This window comes from Leptinotarsa decemlineata, unplaced genomic scaffold (genome assembly GCF_025532065.1).
Source record: "Leptinotarsa decemlineata unplaced genomic scaffold, Ldec_3_MD MMD2_tig00026299_RagTag_RagTag, whole genome shotgun sequence".
NCBI classification, from domain to species: Eukaryota; Metazoa; Arthropoda; class Insecta; order Coleoptera; family Chrysomelidae; genus Leptinotarsa; species Leptinotarsa decemlineata.
In genome coordinates, this window is record NW_027412676.1 from 10,045,842 (window position 1) to 10,069,306 (window position 23,465).

Below are 23,465 nucleotides of genomic sequence, written 5' to 3' on the forward strand. Positions count from 1 at the left end.
AACTGAAATCGCGTTTCCTTGGAATGAATGAAATTGTTTCCAATTTCAGTGTCTTGCAACCTGCCACTTTGCAAAATTTGAACGATACTGATTTATTGGAAATGGTTTTAGCATTTATCCATCTATATAAAGAAGATATATCCATCTCGTTTTCCAAGGAAATTCTCAGTTTTCGATCCTCTTTTAGACACGAAATAGAAACTTCACGTTCTATAAGAAAACTTGCTGAGTTATTAATAATAAATAAATAATTCTATATCTTCAAGCTTTCCTGCAGTGTGCACTTCATTTCTATTGTTTCTCGCCATTCCTATGACTCATTTTCGAAACCGAAATTGATAAAAACTCATTTGAGACATTTTATGGGACAAAATAGGTTAAGCAACTTGGCCTATTCTATCCATCGAAAATTCTATGGCCAGAAATTTAAACTTTGATGATGTCATTACCACTTTTGCTGAACAAAAAGTCCGAAGGAAGAAGTTTTATTGATTAACATTTTATATTTTGAACACTTTGTGTGCTTACAAAAATATGATGATTCGGACTGCCTATATCAAATTGCTTTTTCGTTTTTCAAATCATGTTGACTACTCAATCAATTAGATGCTGACTGTACTTTAAATTAGGTACTTTTAATTTAAAGGGAATTATTAGAAAATTATGTACCTAAGTATAATTATAAAGTTTGTATGTCCCTATTTAACACAGTGATTTATTATTGTACTCTCACAAGTAAAAGTGTATGATAAGTATTATTGTTGGTTCAGCTTTCTTATATTGTGGGGAGAGGGCCCATCCGATGAATTTGTCACGGGTCTCGAACGGTATAGTTACGCCACTGATGACGTCATACTTTTTTTCCAGCGAAAATAGAAAATATCTTGCTGTGAAGGTATTTGATACATTAAAAAGTACTTTTCATAGGAAGTATTTAAAATTTTAATTGAAATTCAAAAGTAAAAACAATTTTGGATATTCAATAAAGAAATATATTAATATTTATGTGACTCACCGTATTTTTGTTACTCAGCATAAAAAATTATTTTGTGACTTGTTATATCAAATAGTACAACATTATCAAATGTTTAAAGAATCAGATACTACAGTTTTTACTTTTCAACCTATGGAACAGCCTCTTGAAAATGATTTATTATTGCTCTGCTTAAAAAAAGAGACTATAGTATAGTCTCGCGGTTTATTTCTACTCATTGCAATTTATCATTATGACAGATGCATTATCATAATAAATATCAGATTTGGAACTCTGTACTATAATTTTCACCTAAGCTCCGAAGAAGTGACAGATGGAATCATGACACATTTGGAAAGAGGCAGTTTGTGTTTTTTATTGCCTAATATTCTGCAATTCCTCAAGAGAACAATTCTTCTCCGTCTCACTTGCAAGTGTGCACTTCATATTTTGACCAAAAATTTTAAAGAACCCTGTAGAGGTTTATAGTGGAAAACTTCTAACGTTCAGTTTTAAGGTATCATTCTGCTCTGCGTTCCATGGTAGTGTTGACGTAATCGTAGAGAACAGTGGCATTGTGGATATAGCAAACCAGTATCGATAGAGATAAAATTTTGGCATGTAGGTGATGGGAAGTCACTAAATTTTGTTGAATAATACTGAATATATATTCCTAAAAACTCATTTCTACCTTTATAAAGTATGATGCAGTATAACCACATGGAATTTCTATCAGTGTCAAAACTACGACTTGATACATGTTCTCCAAACCCAGTCGAGAGGTGGCTGATGATCACATTTTATCTCTTATTCAAGAAACACTTTATTGTAAGATTTTCACTCAACAGTTTTGCAAAACCGCAACGGGTGTTTCGCTATACAATAGCTTCTTCAGGCGTATCTTTACGTAAGCTGAAGAAGCTATTATATATATGGATTTTAATCAAGTACCATCCGATTCTATTACATATTTCATCTCTTGATATCGTTAATAGTTTTTGTAGTTTAATTATTTTCTATACTGTTCAGTTTTTGAAATGTTGAAATAATTGACTACACTGAACACTCAAACTATTATTCGAATGTCTATTGTCTTACTAGATTGCTTCGCGTACAGCACTGTATCTTCCACTTGACTCTGTCGATGTGCTCAAGGCTAGCGTTTATATATATCATAATCGAATGCAGTAGAAATTTCACTGAAATTCCATCGAAATCGGTAGCATTATTTTCGTCGCTTCTAGAGCGGCAAGGAGCATCGTACATTTGCGTGCTCTTAGCTACGTCAGGATTAGTTTATGGCTACCAGTGGCGGCCGGCGTTATTTTCTTTAAGGCATGATTCACAACAATATCATTAAATTTTTTGACTTATTGCATCCATTGGAATCATCCACTTATTTATTTTTGCTGAGAAAGTTTTTGAAAGTTACCATAATTGTGCAGCAGTTATCTCACAAAAGTCACTCATTTATTGAAAATTTATGAATATAGAGAAGTAGAAAGCCAAAACCCCTATTTTGCAAAATCCTATTCCTCCTAAAAATATACCCCTCTCAGTTTTGATCTGTCTTATTGAACCTCTGTACTTCTGTACTGCTCTTTGTCTTCTCACAGTTCTGCTCGATAAAATTATAGATCCTAAATTTTACCATGGTTATTCAGTTTCAAGAACAATACTGAATATATAATGAACAATCTAAATCGAAAATATGGTTTTGTCTTTATTCAGTGAAATTCAGTGGAAATATTTGTATCTAGTTTGGAACGCACTATATTTCCATACAGAAAATTGGAATAGGTCTGAAAAATGTTTTGACCACTATATTATACAAAATACATAAGAAGTGTACAAGCTTTTGGGTCTTGTATGTGTATATTATAAATAAATATCTATTTACACTTAGGTACATATATCACATCAAATGTAACAAATTTTTGAATACAAAAATAGGAAAATATTCAATTATGTCACTTGTGAATTATCAAAAACTTCAATCCAATATCCACTCCATTCCAAATATCCCTTAGTACCTTTTACCCCTAATACCTATAAAGGCCCATATTCAGATCACAAATGTTACGAGAAAAAAATTGATAGCATTTATTTCAAAGAGGACTCAAAATTACATGAATTTACAAGGAGTTCTTCTGTGTAACATTCGTTTTTCGAATTTTGGCCAGCATGCTGTAGATTTTGATGTTGTTTTTAATGAATTTACTTACAGAGACACATTGAATATGGGCCTGTCACCTTACGATACCTCTTTACAAGTTAAAAGGTTCATGAGAAAAATGAAAAGGGGGTTACAATTTCTAATCAGGCGGTTCTTTGAATACTGTTCGATTAGATTCAAATCATAAAAGTTTAATTACTGATTCTTTGAATGTTCATTGATTGATGAGAAACTTCTGCTTATAATTTAGAATACAAATGTGTAATACCAGAGAAACTCTTTTTTCAAGTGATAATGTTATGATTTGAATCTGCTCAGTGCAAGTATACTTGTTTTTGGGTTAAAATACATTCGAATGTTGTAACAGTTGTTCCAGTGCTGATGAAACAGAAGAGGGTGATTTAGATCCTGATATCAAAGCTCAGAGGGAAAAAGAAAGGCGGCAGGCAAATAATGCAAGGGAAAGGTTGGGTTTTCTTTTTCATTACAGCTTCATTAGAGGTTAAACATCGTACATTGGGGCCTATATTCTTTAATGTGTTTCTTCAAAATGTTAGAGCCTGTTTTTTTAAATAACTTTGCTGTACAAATTTCATGAGAAAACTGAAGAAACTGGTAAAAAACAGGTTTCTATCATTATGGAATCATATTTGTTGCGTAACAGTTAATACTTAAGAGTGTACTTCAAGTACATGTGCAAAGTCAATTTGCTGTAAATGAAAAGTCGAGCATATAATGGGATTCTATGAAATAGAAGTCAGTGTTTTGAACAATATGACAGAATTCCATTTCAACTTCACTTTAAATTTATAGCCAATAGACATTAGTTGATTTAATAAATATTTTTTTCATAACTTTCATTAACTAACAATTTTCTCTTTCGAACTGGCTGAACCAGAAAACACTTCAAATTTCTGATTTTAGTTAGCTAGAATCTTTGGCGTTTTGTTAGCTTAAACTTTGGTTGTAGGTAAATACATTATTAAAATTTCATTGAAATCATTTCTTCACCGGAATGTCAGGTTGGAGTGTTTTCTTGATGACGAGAAACCATCTTCTTATCATTCTCATAATTGAAGTCCATCTTTCAGTTCTAATTAGTAAAGCAGGCATTGTAGCAATAATGTAATTTGGTTATCACCGGAAAGAAATGTAGTAGAATATTGCTTCACTTTTTGAATTTTTCCAAAATTTTATTCTTGATGGAATTGATAATATTGTATCATTAATGGATTCACATAGTCAAGAATCTAAAGAAACTCAAAATAACGCATATTGGAGAGAATTCACCTCTATTACATACAGAGTAGTACAACTTCATCCTTTCCAGGAACATGATTAGAGTGAATTTTATAAGATAATTGAATAGAGGCTATTTTTTTAAAAGAACAAATATATATTTAAAATATTTAGTATATCAAATTCCCAGAAGTACTTTTTTTAGCAATTTCAACTTAAGAAATAATTCTCTCATTTTCAGATAAAAAAATTCTCCGCTACTTCATTTTAAACGATGTAAAGTAACCTTTATACAGAATGTCAATTTAAAAACTTACTACCATTGACATATTCCTTGTAGAAAATAATATGAAAAATCAGAAAGAGGCATAAATTTTTAGCCTTCTTAGTTCAACTCCCTACTTGGGGCAGATGGCTATCCTTAGAATCTCATATAGAAAGGGTGTGAAGTCTTCATTTTGAATGAACTATTGTTTCAGCGTGTTTGCTGACTTGCTTGGGGGAAGCTTTCTTCCTCTCCTGTTTTTGCTTTAAAAAGTAATTCGAGCTGTTTTTGTAGTATATATACACACTCTACATATGGAAATACTAAACAATTTTTTTTAACGTGTTATAGTTATTAACATAGCCTATATATGTACCATTTTTTTGTTAAAATCAAAGCGATGTTGAGTCATGAGATGAATATGATTCATCTGATGAATTATTTGTGAAATTAAAATGACATTATTGAGAAACATCTAATTTATTGCTACAATATAATTGTGAAAATCGATAAGTTGACTCAAATTCAAAAATATTTAATTTGTTAATTTGTATAGGATACGTATCCGTGACATTAATGAAGCTCTAAAAGAACTGGGAAGGATGTGTATGGCACACCTTAAGACAGACAAACCTCAAACCAAACTGGGAATTTTAAATATGGCTGTTGAAGTCATAATGACTTTGGAACAGCAAGTAAGAGGTAAGATTTGACTGTACTGACAATATGAGATCTCAATATATTTGTTTCAAATATATTTTTAGAGAGGAATCTCAACCCTAAAGCTGCTTGCTTGAAGAGACGAGAAGAAGAAAAAGCAGAAGATGGACCTAAATTAGGACCCGGACCACATCACATGCTCTCTGCTCCTCATTACCCCTCTTTGCCGGTATGTATAATATATATCTTAATAAAGGTTTTTTTAATGACATGCAGAGCGTAAAATAATGTATCGCTTTTCAATTTGTCTTTCAAAGATTTTTGGATTTCCTTACACATACTACTAACTTTTTCTTTCAATTTTTGATGTCAAGGGGTATGTATCTATCGACAATTATTCCCCACTAATTTTTCTGGTCAGATCTCTTACGAGATTTCTTCATTATGTGTATAGGATAAGAACCATTCACCTACTGTTCAATGAATATGGCTGATTAAAAGTTCAAAAACTCCACATTTATGTAAATTATAATCATGAATGTAATGATCTACATTAAAAATAACGGGCTCTCTTGAAGTAAAACTATTTAAATTTTATAAATTTTGAATTAACCCAATTTATTTAAATCAATTTTGCAATTGGGTTCAATATATTATTGAAAAACTTGTATTAGCACAAATTAACAATCTAAATATCATGAAGCTTTTTTATAATACAATTCATTCACCAAAGTAATGTCTTGAATACTCATTACACTATCAATTATCAAATTATTGGCTATACTTAATTGAAATATTCATTTCTTGGTTCTGTCTCACGTGGAATTTCCGTACGGTTTTGTTTTTGACTATGTATGAGATGTCAAGACAGGCGGAACCCATATAGCAATAGACTAAAACACTAAGTCAAGTAAGATTTATGAAAAATAGGTATTATACTCGTTTCTTTTAAGTTTTCATTTGGCAGTTGGATAATGACTCTCCAATTTCAAGCTCAAGAATTTCAAACACCAAATAAGGCAACTGTATTGGTATAATTTTTAAAACTAAATTTGATATTGGAAAATTATTCCGTTATAGTGTACTTTGAAAAATTTGGAGTTATTTAATTTTTCTATATTTTTTTTCAGGGTGTACCCACCAATTTGCCTCACAATCCAGGTCAGCCACAATAGCATTGATAGTATTTCTTGCTACCTGTACATACACTTTCGTACAAAGCGGCATCATCATATTCATCATACATCAACAATTATCTATTTTTTTAAGAATATTATGTAGTGATACAGTAACTGTATTCTTACTTCTTATTCTTGTCTATTTACAACATTTTTTTCACTTAATTTTATTTGCGGAACTGTTTAGACATGACAGCTTTATTTATTATTAGATTTGAGGTAGCTGAAGAGATTACAATGGCAGTTGGGTTCCTTTTAGTAATGTTTTTCGGTGAATTGAAACTTGAAGTAAAAGTGAATGTATTTTATGGCACTATTTCAAAATGAAAATAATTGGGAGTTTTTATAACTTGACAATTTTTCTTTTGAATAGTATTTTTTTCTGCAGACTGGAAAATACAATACATATTTTAATTCCATATTTCAGAACTATTGATGATTCTGAAGACTTGAATTTAAAAAATAATGGAAGATATAATTGAATTCATCTCGGCTTCGCAACTGAGAATGAATGAAGATAGTAACACTGAATTTTGTTACTCTTAACACTGACACTATTTTATATACACTTAATTTATACAGGACAATACCGTAAGCTGTGAAAAATCTCGAATTCAAATTTCTGTTTTGGAAAAAACTGTTCAATTGAATTTAATTTTTTGTTTTCTTTTTGTAGTTGGTTACAAGTTGAATTATTGAATGAGGTTATCCGAGTTGTGAGGCACTGTTTGGAGCCTTTGGCGTAATAACGAATATTACTGGAGTTTGGTGTTGGGATTGAACTCCAATAATATTCGAGGTTATCCGAGTTTGATAAAAGAGAAAATCATTTTTCTGCAGTCACTGAATTGAATAATAATAAAAATTGGAAATCATACAGAGATTGGTATGTAATCTCATTCAAAAACATTACTGAAATGATCACAGAATGTCTCAAACGGTAACAGAAATGTTGACCAATAATTTTTTCATGCTTTCAGCTAGACCTTGATATTGAATGACATCATTTATATGTGGTTTGAGAGGAAAAAATAATCCAATTGTGCCAAATCTTACATAATACTCTAGTAATGTTAGCAAGCTTATTTAGCTCATATTTCTTATTTTTGTATTATACTATTGATCTCTACTTCTGCCATTTTTTAAGGATATTCAGCATGGAGTACCTAAGTTGCAACGAAAAATGAAGTGATTTTGGGTAAAGTCGAATATAATAATGATATCACTTGTATTATAAACATTCAAAAGGTATACAAAGAATTGAAAGGGCATACATTTTTCCATCTCAATTTTCTCAAAATTTTCATTTGTGGTTACTGTAAAACAGAAGAGAAAGAAAAAGAAGATATTTATTATTTCATATTCATAGTAAACTTTTAACTTCATTTCACATGTTCTTATCGCTGGAATTTTCGGATGTTGAGAAGCAATACTTTTTCATGGTGTTTGGTATCCTGGAGAATAAAAATCAGACTGAATTCAAGTACTTTCAACTTTTTTTTTGTTGTATTATAAAGTTTGTACTTAATATATATTTAAGAATGAACAAATTTGTGCCATCATTATGAGAGCAATGTCGGGTTACAAAAGCATTATTTTTATTTTCTCATGTACAGAAAATATATCAATTTGATAAAATTGTTGCTCAAATCGAATCACTCTAAGTGAGTAAAATTGATAATTTGTGTTCTCACGTTTGCCTCATTGTTTTCGAAATCAAATTCCTAATAGTTCATTGTTACTTATATTTCTCAAGCCACATATAAAATATTGATCCTTTGCGCCAGTATTCGATTCGAATTCATAAAAAAGTTACTTATATTTGTAAATATATTTTTTGACAAGTGTTTTTGGGCAAATCAGAACGTCCTTGAATGTTTTTATTTATTTACTAAATCTTCTTTCACTATGAAACTAGACACTTTAAATTGATTTAGGTGTTGACATGAATCTACTTGCATGTGAATGTCTTTATATTTATGAAGAGCATTGATTTCAACAGGGTTCCAGAGTTATTGATTTTCATTACTTAACCATACTTTACAGGTCTACTTGTGATTCAAAAATTGAATTGATTTGGAATATGTTCAATTGTGTTTATGTTCAGTTGGAAAACCATATCTCAGAGTCATTCAACTCCAAGTACTGATGTTTTCTTTTTTATGTTCATGCAAAACCTACTTCTTTGAAAATGTTTATGATTCATGCTTAAGATTGTTGATTCTGTACAAAAAAATTCATGGACCTTCTATGTCTTTTTTTTTAAAGCCACCCGTCTTTCCTAAGAATGCCAATGAAAATGATACTTCTTTTTCATTATTCTTCTAAGTTATTTATATATGTCCATTGAAAAGCTCTCCAATTTTTTTATGTTTGCTACACTTGCAAGGTTTTTGAAAAGCTTACTGCATCAATTTAACATAATTGATGACATTCATATGATTTTTAAGTAATTTTAAATTTAAATCTTTTATTTTAAGTGTAACCTTTTTCTAAGTAGATTTTTTTGAAGGTAAACATGTAATATTTTCTCAAGTTTAGAATTCTTAGTGAATTATATTTATATTATTTGTTTTGATTGTTAAGATTGTTTTAATTACTTTAACTAAAATCGTGTACAAAGAATGGTAATTTTTTCTAATTTGACGACAGTGTTTTCTATAAAATCCTCCCTTATATGAATCGATGTCTGGAAAATTGATGTAAAGCTCTGTAACAAATTTTCTTGTTGATCCATTAATTTTCCATATATCTAATTGTTCCTTATCAAATTTTTAAATTTTAAAGTACATTGGAATAGTCTAATGATAGAGAGAAATTGAACTTGTTTTAAAATATTTGAGGTCTAGTGAAGAAGTTATCAAGAGATTTGTGTAATTAGAAACAATTTCAATGTATTTTGAAGAAATGACAATAACTAGATATTCTTTCAGATGTTCTTTAAAAACATGTCGTTTAGTTGGAACCCCTACCAAGTTAAGGTAATTAAATAGGTATTATTTTGTTGTAATATGAAATTTTTTCGATTTTATATTTTTTTTACTTGCAGTAAAATTCAGCATAGTATATTTTTTGTAATGCCCTGTGTTTATTTCATTCCAATGAAATGGCAGCCATAATTTTGAAAAATCGGCAGCGACAAAAGCACTGAAAGTTTTCGGCACTAAATTCTATTTATTTTTTTCTGTAAATTAAGTTGGCAGCCATAATTTTCACACCAATCTTGGTAAAAACATATTCTTTTGAGACTTTTCTTAAAAGTTACAGAATTGTTGCCTACGAATTCTGTAAAAGTGTTGCGAGCATTTTATATTATATATTTTTGTAGTTATTGGACAATGTGTAACTTTTAAGATCAGTTGTGGTTACTACGTGATTAGGAAAAATTTGTAAAGCTTAAATTTAAACCTGTATAAACGTTTTAAAGCGAATGTGTTTTTAAGTATATAAAAAGTATATATGACAGAAAGAATATTGAGTGATGAGGAAAAATTAAGTTAGGTTTAAACAGCTAGAGTATGACATAAAAATAAAAATTATTATCAACTATATGTAATATACAATACGTACATAATATACTATGTGCCATTTTTCATAAACTATTTGTTTGATTTCATCTCTCGTAACCTATTCTTTCAATAAACAAGTCAGAGTAATTATAATTTCTCCAACATATAAAATACTACAGATTGGACCATATGGTGGTATATAAATGAAACGTCAAACTCTCGGAAAATATCGATTTTGGTATAAGAAAGCATTAATATTCAAATATTTGCTGTTCAATTCATTTATTATAGCTGGTTGGTCGGTAGCCGGGCGGTTCGACGTGGGTGCTTTGTTCACTCAGTCAATCGGCCGATGTGTTAGTTGATGGTTCAAGCCGCAGGCTGAACGCTTGATTTTCACTTGCTATCGTCCAATCCGTGTTAGAAATCACACGTTAAAAGGTAAAACCTTGTTTGTCCTTAGCTCGCACAAGTTTTGACTTCTGAGGGTTATCATTCATAGGGGTGTGATAGCTGTTTAAAGGGAAAAAAAACAATAATAATTATTATTCACCATTTGTGATACATAGCGTATATATGGTAGGTCAATCATTAATTACACAGAACAGTACGTCACTTATGAATGAAATTATGGAATCAAAGCTTAAATAAAAATTATTATTTGCATATACAAAGGTATAGGTACATATAGATATATAAAATGCTAGTTAAAAAATAAATAAATAATGTGGCAATTTTGCTTGCCGTAGTCAAATAAATATACATATGTATATATTTATTTACAAACATATACACACATATATAAGAAAAAACGATAAAATCGCCAGTCAGAACACTGAAACTAAAGCAAAACAGCAAGTGAAAAATTAGAACGATTATATATCTTACCATTCTTCTGTGAAAGAATCCTCTAAATATTCCTTATGACTAGTAACATTTGTCCAGTAATACGTTTTTAACTTTCTTACTGAACAAATTTGCAGAATTCAACCTCTTTATAGAAAGTGTCAGTCTGTTATAGAAATTTATGGCATTATATAATGGAGATTTTTTGAAATGATCACTCTTCACCGTATGTGAAGGGACCCTCAGAACAGTAGCATGGCGAGTATCACGACCGTGAATGCTCAAGTTTGTTATGTACAAGTCAAGGTTCCTGTGCACAAAATTATATAAATTGCGGGTGCAGTCAACAAGCGTTCTCTTTTGAAAACGGGTCTACAACTTTCTTGGTACCCCAGGTTGAATATCAGTCTCATCAGTCGTTTTTGAGAGATAAAAACTCTAGAAAATCCCTTTGCACATCCATTCGCAAAGTAGTAAACCAAACCTATCTGAACAATGTTTTAACTGTTTGATCGAATAATAAATGGAATTGGGTTTACTGCACACTTTTTGTGCAGTAAACTCAGGTGAGATTCTCATCTGAAATAGTTCCAAGAAAATCAACTTCTTTTGATATTTTTATGTCATTCAAAGTGACTAAATTACAACAGAAACCCCTCCTAACAAATGTTTTCATCAGCACTGACTTAGATTTATTTAAAATCAGTTTGTTACGTTGACACCAACTACTGAATTCGTCAATAACTAAATTAATTTTCATCGATAATTCATTCTCATTTTTTCCAGAAACAGTGATTGTAGTATTGTTAGCGTACATAGTTATGTGACAATCTGATATGAATTCAGGCAAGTCATTGATAAAAGTCAAGAATAACAATGGACCCAGAACAGACCGGCAAAAGTCCCCTCTAATCTAAAAAAACGCCGTTCAAAATTAGGTTGTAAATTATATCTTGAACCTGATAATAGGTTTCTTGTGCTAGAAAAGTGATATTCATCATAAATCATTTCTCATCTTTTATTTTTGTTCAATTTGCGAAAGTATTAGAAAAACTGCCATTCTTGTCTGTTCTGTGAACAGTCTGGATGTACTGGATAGTAATAAATGGATCTAGATCATTAAGAAATGAAATTCTTGATAAAAGTATGAAAACAAAAGTTATGCATGTTCAAAATGTTAACATTCACTTCTTGACAATAAATAAGTCTACTAAAACTTTAGAAACACCAAAAGTCTCAAAACCTATCACCTAATGAGAACATTCTATCAGATTTGCAATCTTTTCTTGATTCGGGACACTTGGGGAACATAGATCTGCATTACCTTAATAGTTACCAGTAGCGTACATAATCGAGATGGATTGTACGATATTTCAAAAGAAAGAAATGAAAATTATCAAAATTAAATATATTGAAATTATGGGGCTCGATAAAAAGGAAAGTAAAAGGCACATTCAGGAAATCTAAAAATGTATCTCAACAAATAAAAAGTAATGAAAATGAATGAAATGAGAAGAAGAAATACAATAAGATAGTGAAATGAGAAAAAAGGAAATGGAAACCCAAGAAAATAGGAAAAAGTAGATCAAAGACAGAAATGAGAATAAAAGAACAGGAAAAAAATTAAACGAAATATGTTGGCAGGTGCAGAAAAAGAGAATAAGCACAGAAATGAAAAGAATTGAAGGGAGATGGAGAATTGAATGAAGCAGGTCTAAGGACGATTGAATAATATAGAGGTAGATATACCTAGACAGAAATATAGGAAAATAATGATTGATAATTGTAGATCAGAAGAACTAACAGATTAATAAAAATCTAATAGGAGTGCATGAATGTGAACGTCTCGGATGTAAATGAAAATAGAATTGAAAATGATAAAAAAAAGTGATCTTCAATTTATTGTTTTTCACTCCATTTCAATCCATTTTACCATACAATGCGCATATATATATATATATATATATATATATATATATATATATATATGCATTGAATTTATTGGAGCCTTTGGAGACACCCTACATTTTGTTTTATAAGAAAGGGGACATTGTTAGATCAAGATCTTCAGATGATGTGGTGCTGCAGGTTTTTCAGGGTTTTCCTGCAGCTGAAGAAGCAAATGCGCCACTGGAATCAATGAAGTCGCCCCGAAGCGAAATTTCGACTATAATCTCGAAATTTCGAGATTCAAAGTCGTAATTTCCAAGAAACAAATAATAAAAATATGTGGCCCTTCTGCACTTCCGTAATGTTTCATTTTAGAATGGAATTCGGTTGCTAATGGGCTTGTTTCATAATTTTTAGTTTATAGTTCACTTGATAGAAATTTTAAATTGAAAAACAGTGCACTTTGTTTCAACCCTCTAAGTATCGTAGTTTTTCCGTAATTAATTATTAAAAATCGAATGTGGTAGGATGGTGACGTCACGCCCCTATTCCTGCTTCTTGTTCGATTGACTAAAACACTTTCAAAACATATACAAACTAAACTCGATGAAAAAACGAATTGTTTCTACGCGATCTGTCGGCTAAGAAAAAGTTGAAACTCAATGTTGCAAAAACAAGCAGAATGGATCCGATATGACATACATATTCAATGCCGAATAAGCCAATAAATTGTGATATGGGTACTCCATTTTTCTGAGAAAATGAACGATCAATTTAAATTTTCTGTAATTATTCCTTCATTTTTTTTCAAGAATAAAGCAAGCAAACAAATAAATATACAATAATAAGATGGCACGAATCCACGAATTAAGCATAAAAATGCTGACTCCCGACAACTTACCAAGAGTCGATTTTGAAATGATTACAGGTTTCCATATGTTGCGTATATTCTTGGTATCGCTGTCCGCGTTTGGTTTATTGATTTTCATCATTTTTAGTTCATTTTTACTCTGTGATCATTTTCATCTTCCATCTTGATCATTTTATTTAATTCATTTTATTGTATTTTATTTCACGTTTTATTGCTTATATATACTTAATATTTCAGCTTTTCATTCCAATTTTATTTGTTCTTCCATAGATTTCGAATCATGTTATAATCATTTTAATCCTTTTAGACAATGGAAGTCCGAAGTAGTAAAATGAAATCGAACATTATTTGTTTGATAACAGAAATTTGAAATACGCAAAAATTGTTTTTTTTGTTTTATTACTACTGTAGCACATAACATAAGTTCGAGATCTCTGAAATAATATGGTAGATAATTGGGAACATATTTACATACATTTTCTCATTTGAACAGATTTACATATTATGAGTGACCTAGATTTTCCAAATTTGATGAATGAATATTTTTTTCTGTTCTTTACATGTAGGAAGATAATTATCATTGTGGATAGTGTTTAGTATTTGAATAGGCATATTATTCATTTCACAAAGGTCACGAAGGAAACGGTTATTCAAATACATAATTTATTGATATTCTCATTTACATACTGATGAAAAAACTGCTTTTATGATACATTCATTTATTCATACGAAATATTTTCGTGATAACTATTGATTACAGATCTTCATAGGTTAGATTAGGTTACGTCCAAAGTGAGTGGGTTTATTCAACCCTCCACCGCAACCCGCAAGGGTTTATTGTGGCTCACACATATTCACACTCGACTAAATAAACCCAGCTTCTTAACGAAGCCGATTAGTTTGTATGGTGAGTGGTCTTTCAGGTCAGATGGTAAGAGTACGGCTCTGCCGAACTCAAAAAACTCGATTCGGTCTGTTAGACATCGTAGTTAATTCCTACTGTAGTCCAACAACTGTTTGTTGTTGTGTTTATCCATCAGGAGCGACTACAGAAGGGGAGATAGTACCCCACCTTGAGGGCAGCCTCTGGTGAATCTGAACCTAATGGCATCGCCTTGAAGAGTCGTAGTTGCAGTTCTGTTTACCAGCATGGCATAGATCCAGTCAGTTATGGTCGATTATAAATCTTTCCTAGCCAGAGACGATTCTATAGATTTATATAGTGCATTGTCAAATTTCTCCGTCAATATCGAGAAATATAGCAACCGCAATCTCCTTGTTGTCAGGGGTTTGGGAGATTTTCTCTACATGGTTGTTCAATGGTTGTTCACCAGGAACGATGTAAGGCTGATTGGACGTACCGATTTAGGGTGTGGGTCTCTCCGACCCACACCCTGCCAACCAACTGGGTGGTATATAGTTCCACGCCAAACTATCTCTATACAATTTTATGAGGATAGGTAAAATTATTTCCAATCCGTTTTGAAGAAGAGCTGGAAATATACCATCCTCTCCAGGAGATTTGAAGGGTTGAAATGACTTGATAGCCCTTTGAAATGCTGGTGCTGTGATAACCTTCTTGACGACATCCCAATCGTTCTATTCTGGGCATTTGGCGCCCTCGAAGATGGGAGGTCTGTTGTTATCCAGAGTTGGATTTCCAGGGAAGTGGTTTTCTACCAAAAGCTCTAACGTTTCGTGAATGTTCCATCGGGTCGTTTAAGCGACTCCATTTCAGCAGGGGTTTCCCTAGAGAGAATCTTGTGAATTCTTGTGATGCGAGGTAAATCGGAAATACTCTCAAAGAACTTCCTTCAAGACTCTCGTTATGCCTTTTTAATTTCCTTGTTGTATGACGTTAGAGTAGTTTCATAAAGCTCCCAGTTACCTGACTCTTTAGCTCCATTGAATAATCGTCTAACTTATTTTCTTTGTTTTTTAAGGCTTTTGCTTCACCATAAAGAGTTATGGATATCTCTTTTAGTCCTCAGTGGACAGTTTTCATGATAGGATGAGATCACTGCATCACAACTGTGAATAGTAATGAATCCGTCTCCAAAGTACAATTGGAGGGAGTTTTTATACCCACTCAAATCAGTAGATTTTGAGTCACGATATTCCACTACTGGTCCTAAACTTGTTTCAATATTGAAAAGAATATATCTATGGTCTGAACAAGAAGGTTCAGTAGATACAGACCAATGGTGAATCTTGTTGCTCAGAGAATGTGAGCTGATGGTTAAGTCTAACACCTCTTGCCTATGACTAGTGAGAAAAGTTGGTTCCGAGCCCTCATTAATTGCAGACAGCCCTTCTCCTAGTATATAATCAAAGAGTAAGTCACCTCTATGGTTTATATTCGTGCTGTCCCACCCTGTATGGTGTGAATTGGCGTCACATCCCATTACAATTTGAAGTTTATTTCTTTTGCTATAGTCGATAAGTCGTCTAACAGCTAGAGGAGGTACGGTATCCGAATCTCCCGAAGCAGGCGATAACATTCGTTATACCCTTCTTGCCCGATAGGGAAATTTGGATGGCTACCACGTCTTGGGTGCAGAAGCCTGTAAGCAAAAAATAATGAATACTCTTCCTGATGAGCAACATGCTCTGTGTTTCACCCCAGGGCACGCTATTACCTCACCAGGAATATTACTCAGTCCGGTTACTCGGTCTGAATTTTCTGTCCATGATTGCTGAAAGAAAGCAAGGTCGAATAATTCTTCCTTGAAATTTTTACCAAGGACGTGTGAAGCGGCCTTGGCATGTTCTAAGTTTGCCTGCAAACACTTCAAGGTAACGAAGTTTTGCGGGCAAACTTAGAACTCCTCGACCTTAGAAGAGAGGAGATAGAGGATCCTTAAGGACACCTCCACTCTCCTCTCCCAGGATCAAGGGATGAGTAAGCTCAGATGATGAGGTGATAACACCTGCCGTCTCTGAGTTGCCTGCTGGTTTTTTGGATCCCTTTGACAATACGATTTTCGTCTTCGCTTTCGAAGAGCCAAGTCCAGCCTTTTCCCCTGGTTTTCTCGAAGAGACTTTAGCCGTCTTCGTCTCCTGAGAACCAATATTCCCAGCCTTGGGATGGGTGTGAGCCGCTAGTTCACCCCTATGTTTGGGTTGAGATTTAATTGAATTCCTCCCCATAGAAAGATTTCCACTCGGCCCCGCTTTTTTACTCTAACGGATACACTAGAGTGATTCGGTTGAGTAGCTTCCTGCTGGGAGGGTGCCCGGGTTTTAGGGTGGAATAAGACCTGCCCAAATCCAAAATGTGGTCTGAAACCCAACCTCGCCACCAAGACCATGTATCCATAGTTAACAGCGAAGGTCCATGTTTGATCAGGGCCTGACTTTTCCTTGTGGAGAATAGTCCACTCCAAGGTTGACAGACCATGGTTCATTTTCCTCAATCTAGTGAGGATCTGGTCGGATGTCAGTCTGTGACTGCCTCCATCAGGCAGGTAAGCAACACAGAGAAGTACCGCATTTCAGAGAAGCGCCCTCCCACGGTTGCAGGGTATTAACTACACCCGCAAGCCAGTTGGCGCTAACCTGATCCTCAGAGACGACTTGTAACCATTCAGGCTGAAAATCGCAGCTCTGGAATTGTACCTGTGGCCCATCTTCTGGAATAACCTCTACAGCAGACAAAATAGCATCCTGAAGAGATTCCAGCTGATTGGCCGTTAATGAGGTAGTCGGATAATCAAGGTGCAAGATTCCCACCTTGATACCCGCGACATCCTTCCCATATGAGGGTTTATGCACGTCAGCTATACCTGACGATACCTTAGATTCAGCCGTGCAGGGCCTTTTCGTCTCTGGTTTCGGTGAATCATCATTTGAACGCATACGTTTGCTAACCTTCTCATGGGGGGTTTGGTACTCCACCTGAGGTGACGACTCAGTCGTTTCCTGGCTGCACCACCAAACCTTTTTTAGGTTCAGTAATTAGATCAGGAGTTGGAGAGTTGAGAAGGGAGGTCAGTTGGAGTCGTAAGCTCGAGATCCATCTCATCTGTAGATTCAACGTCAGAAAAAAAATTTGAATTTACTCTGTCCATAAAAGTCCCAAGAGTAGCTAGGAAAAGAAAGTCAATCACGGCAGAGCCCCGCATTATCGTGACGAAGCCATGCTACGACGAGAGGGCGCCCGGTATCTCGAAGGGTCCGTTAGAGACAGCTGATAGGAGCATTCATCCTCTTGGCACGGATACACACACCTTAGGATTGAGCCATCGTTGGGATGCCATCCAGTTAAGGAACAACAGAACCACAAGTGATTGTGCCAGCAGGCACAGTGATTCAGGCAGTGAAAGATAAACAAAGGCACCCAACCCGCCGAAACTTTGAGGTAGTATCCTTCGTGCTCACAGTTAACGCATATTCTGTTGTTTTTCGTTTACCAGCTGTCACATCCCTACGAACGACAACCCTCAGAAGTTGAAACTTGTGGCTGCTAAGGATTAACGAGGTCTTACCTTTCAACGTGTGATTGCTAACATGGGTTGGACGATAGCAAGTGAAAATCGATCGTTCAGATTAGGGCTTGAACCAACGACCAACACGGTAGTCAATTCGAGTGAGTGAATAAAGCACTCACGTCGAACCGCCTGGCTACCGACCGATCGCCTGGCTACCAACGAAGATGCCTGCCGCTTTCGCAGAAGAAACATTTTGTACTATAAGTTCCATTCGACCACGATCTAGCATCGCGGATTTTATTCTCTCTAATCGTGACTCCGGCCGTGAATGCCTGTTCTCCTAATGTGCAAAAATGGCTTGCTTACCTATATTGTTCTCGTGATGCACTGTTTGTAACCTTTGGTGTAGTAATGATTAATACTGGAGTTTTATCCCAACACCAAACCTTTATTATTAATACCTCAACATGTGTTTCAATCACTAAGTGATCATCTTCAAGAGGAAGATCAAACTAACTTAGTTCCATTTTAATTTTTTTTGCGGGGCAAAAACTGAAAAATGACGCCCCCGCTCAGTTATATTTATTTTTATCTTTATCATCTTTATAATCTCAGTTATGAGATGTCCACTAATTGATTGACATTTTGACACTAGCGATCCGCCTGGCTCCGCACGTGTGCAATGCTGGTACTAAATATAAATTTACACAACGGAAATTTGAGGGCATGGAGAAACAGTGATGAAAAGATTATTTTATTTTATGGACGCACCTTTTTTTCCACGGTTGGCGCTCCAGGTGGTATATTTAAAAATCCTTTTTTATTGCACATCTACAACATAAAACACAACCTGCAGTCTGAGCTTATGATGTCATCACCTGAAGACGATTGTGAATACTAACAATCGAAACGTCGTGACGTAACTTATGGCTTATAATCTCCTAATTTTTTATTTTTCCATTTTTTGTTTGATTGCTCTATTTTTACTTGTATTTTATTTCCCTGTTTTTTCATTTCAGGGTTTTTTTTGCTTAATATAGTTGTTATTTCCAGTTATTCTTTTTTAATTTTTTTTATAGATTCTTTCAGGGATTTTAAATCATTTTTATATAATATTAGACAATGGAAGTCCGAACTAATGAAATTCAAGGAAACCACTATTTTTATTGGTGATTTAAACATTAATACAGGGTGTAACTAAATAAGTGTAAAACATTTAACAAGGTGATTCTTCATCGAAAAAAAGATAGGATCTTTCATATAAAGAAACTTCATTGGAGCATCCCTTGTTAAGATATAGCCCCTTAAAGGAGGTACATAAAATTTGTATAACAATTTTTGCCACAAGCACTAAAAAAGTTACAATATTGAAATTAACCTGACGTTTTGTACTACCAAAAAGACACTTAGCCAGTAATTTATTTGGTTTACCCCATGGTCGTAAGGGGTGGAAAACGCAACCCCTAAAATTTATTTCCAATGTAACTTTTTGTCTTATTATTTGTTTACCATTTAAAAATGTATTTCCGATAGCCTGTTTCATTCTAAACAAAAAATATCTCTTGGGTTTTTGCCCAAAATAAACCAGTTCGCAGCAAAAAAAATATTTTACGAACAACTACAGAGATACATCGTCATAAATGCGAAAATACGAAACTAATCTATCTAGTACGTCGCTATTAGCGATAGTGACAATCGAATTGGTATGACGCTGTCAGTTTGTGAATTTTCGAAATTGAATTGATACTAATTGTGTCTTGTTGGTCTATTCTTAATTTGTTACTCAATAATTTACTTGTTATCAAAATGGCATACACAAATGAGGAAATGGCTGATATGCATTACATTTACGGTCTGTCGCAGGGGAATGGGTTAGAAGCTTCTAGAAGAAGATATGCTGAAATGTATCCTCAACGTCAGCATCCTTCACATAGAATATTTGCTCGACTTCATTAAAGATTACGAGAATATGGTTCATTCGACAAAAGAACGCAGGATTGTGGTCGCCATCGAAAAGTACGAACACCACAGCTTGAGGAAGCAGTACTTAATTTGATTGAAGAACAACCTACTACCAGTACTAGAAAGATTGCTTTCCAGCTAAATGTTGATCATATGACGGTATTTCGAATTTTAAAGGAACAACTCTTATACCCTTACCATCTGCAACGAGTACAGGCACTGTTACCGCGAGAATTTCCGAACCGTCTTGAATTTTGCAATTTTTCTCGGGACAAGATTATTAATTTTCATAATTACCACATATGGGTTGATAAAAACCCTCACGATATTGTCGAAACTAACCATCACGAACATTTTTCTCTTAACGTGTGGCTCGGAGTTATTGGGGATGATTCAATTGGGCCTCATTTTCTACCCCCTCGATTAAATGGTGAGGCATACGCTCCAGTACTGCTGGAGGAAGTTCCTTTGGGCGTCAGAAGGGATATGTTTTTATGCATGATGGGGCTCCCGCCCATTTTAGTCAAGTAGCACGTCAGAATTTAACTGGAACATATGCAAATCAGTGGATAGGTCGAGGAGGACCACAGAACTGGCCCGCTCGATCTCCGGATCTCAATCCTCTCGATTTCTCTATTTGGAGCCATTTACAGCATTTGGTTTATCGTGCTCCTGTTCGCGATGTAGAGGATTCAAGAAACTGCATCATCGATGCGTGCAGGGTATTCAGAGAGACTCCAGGAATATTTGAGCGAATACGTGGCTCAATGCGCCGAAGTCTAGACGCATGCGTAATGTCTGAAGGTAGACATATTGAACATTTACTATGATTTCTACATGATGTGTGTTTTGTTATTGATAAACTAGTTTTGTTTATTACCTTTTAATCGTTTAATGCAGGTACTAACTACAAAATAACAATAAATCCAGTTCGCATTTATATTGATGTATCTTTGTAGTTGTTCGTAAAATAATTTTTTGCTGCGAACTGATTAACTTGGGCAAAAAACCCAAGAGACATTTTTTGTTCAGAATAAAACAGGCTATCGGAAATAAATTTTTATATGGTAAACAAATATTAAGACAAAAAGTTACATTGGAAGTAAATTTTATGGGTTGCGTTTTCCACCCCTTACAACCATGGGGTAAACCAAGTAAAGTGGCTAAGTGTCTTTTTGGTAGTACAAAACGTCAGGTTAATTTCAATATTGTAACTTTTTCAGTGCTTGTGAAAAAAATTGTTATACAAATTTTATGTACCCCCTTTGAGGGGCTGTATCTTAACAAGGGATGCTCCAATGAAGTTTCTTTATATGAAAGATCCTATCTTTTTTTCGATGAGGAATCACCTCCTTGAAAATTGTATTAATGAAAATACTAAAAAAGTCAAAATAAAAAAAATAAATCGTGGGTTATTAAATTCTTTAGAAGTTGCAGAAAAACAAATAATAAACTACTTGAAATCAAATATAAAGGGTATAAGAATAAATTAAGTACCATTCTGAATGAAGCTAAAATTAACTATTATCAGAATGCAATTAACAAAAATAGTAAAACATCCAAAGAATTATAGAGTTGTATTAAAAAAACATATAATAAAACTGAAAATAATAACATTAAAAAGCTGCCTCATTATATAATAAATTCCAAATCTTTTTTTTTCATATAAAAATAAAATTAAAGAATGGATAAAAGGGAATTTCAATAAATCATGATATACATTTTATAAAATACATTTCTGAATAATTTCATTCAATTCATATATTGTTATTGAGCACATATTTTGAATTTATGTATTCATTTGTTATTTTTTTTTCACATATGTTCATATACAAATGGATATATGTGAGATTGTATTTATAAAGATGTTTTTTTTTATGACTTACCTTGGCGCAAGTTTCAGTTCTCAAGGTTATTATCAGGTTATTTAGAAGTATGTTTATTATTTCCGATGTATTTATTATAAAATGTCATGAATGAACTTATATTATTATTATTATCATTATCATTATTTGTATTGGTTCTTTTAGGGATTTCAAATCATTTCATATAATAAAAGACAATGGAAGTCCGAACTAATAATATTCATCATGAAACATTGTCAATCACCTTCAAACAAAAGTGAGTTTGCCTTACAGAATTTCTAATGCAGCAGCTGCTGCAAAGTCCAGGTACGAAAACGTTAACGGTTTGTTCTCGAAACGGATGGATATGAATGAATGCAAAACTATTACAGAGGATATAATTTTTGCTTATTGGCACAAAAATTTAAAACTGTCAAGTCTTCTACATTGTGGAGCATGTACAAGCTGAGTCAACAAGCTTTCCTCAGTCCATTGCAATCAGGATAAATAATTTTTCCAATTGAGGCAATGCCAACTAGGGCATTGTCAAGTTATTCCAGAAAAATCTATTTTGCAGACAATATTTTTTTAATTTACCACCCGCATGTCTACTGCAATTAAGTGGATTTTTTAGGAATAGTTAGTCAACACCACTATGATCAGTTTTGAAATCTCAACTAACGGAAACAATATATAGGGTGCTCGGTAAAACCGGTCAAGTTTCATTCTTCATGAAACATTTTTTCATTTGTATGAAATGTTTCAGCATTTCACTACATTTTTCATCAAAGGTATACTATACGAAAAACTGACATTTTACAAATTATATCAAGTTTTATCAATTGTTGTAACTACAAAAAATTCATTTATTTACGTTCACTTTCAATATGAACAATAACGTCCAATTTTTTTATTGAATAGAGGAGTCCAAAAGATGTTCAAAATGACGAGCATTTTCTGCATCACATAGTCAGTCTTTTTTTAAACTAATTCTCTACACGTTCCAGCATATCCTCTGGGATTTTCCTGAAAGCTCCGGTGATTCTTCGTTTTATGTTTCATATAGATGTTGGAGGAGTTTGGTATACCCCCATAAAAAATCCATTTTGGTCGTCAGGTGATCTGAATGGCCACGCCACAGGCCCACTCCTACCTATTCATTTTTGACTGAAATGATTGTTGAGGTATTTCCGTAACTCAGTTTTAAAATGTGGTGGTGCACCCTCTTGTTCCATTTGGAACCCCGTTCAATAAATTCGAAAATTCATGCCGAAAAATGTTTACATATTTTCTTCCAGTGGGATGGCCATCCAAAAAATACGGACCGATAACTCTTTTTTCCGAGAATTCTACCCCAAACATTCAGTGACCAACGCTGTTGGTGGTTCAGGCAACGAACAAAATGAGGCTTTTCCGTTGCATAATAATGCATGTTATGCCGATTCACAGTTCCATTTTTATGAAAAGTCACTTCATCAGAAAATAACACGAAATCGAAAAAATCGTTTTCCTGATTGATCTTTTCTAAGCCCCATCGGCAAAATTGAACACGTTTTTCAAAATGTCTTCCTCTTAACTCATGCATCAGTTGCATGTGGTAAGGATGAAATTTGCTTGCTCAT

The 23,465-nt window shown here is 33.5% G+C and overlaps 1 protein-coding gene across 8 annotated transcripts in view; it reads left to right on the top strand.

The window, feature by feature from the left end:
• Positions 1-10,090, top strand: part of da (transcription factor daughterless) — a 172,237-nt gene extending 162,147 nt beyond the window's left edge. For 6 of the 8 annotated variants that reach the window (XM_023155984.2, XM_023155987.2, XM_023155986.2 and 3 more), the window contains 4 exons: positions 3,517-3,615; positions 5,210-5,355; positions 5,418-5,542; positions 6,444-10,090. In XM_023155984.2, the coding sequence (XP_023011752.1) occupies positions 3,517-3,615; positions 5,210-5,355; positions 5,418-5,542; positions 6,444-6,488 (415 nt within the window). In that variant the 3' untranslated portion in view covers positions 6,489-10,090. The remainder of the gene's footprint in view (positions 1-3,516; positions 3,616-5,209; positions 5,356-5,417; positions 5,543-6,443) is intronic. The other 2 variants (XM_023155990.2, XM_023155991.2) reach the window with 1 other exon arrangement.
• Positions 10,091-23,465: the final 13,375 nt, after the last annotated feature.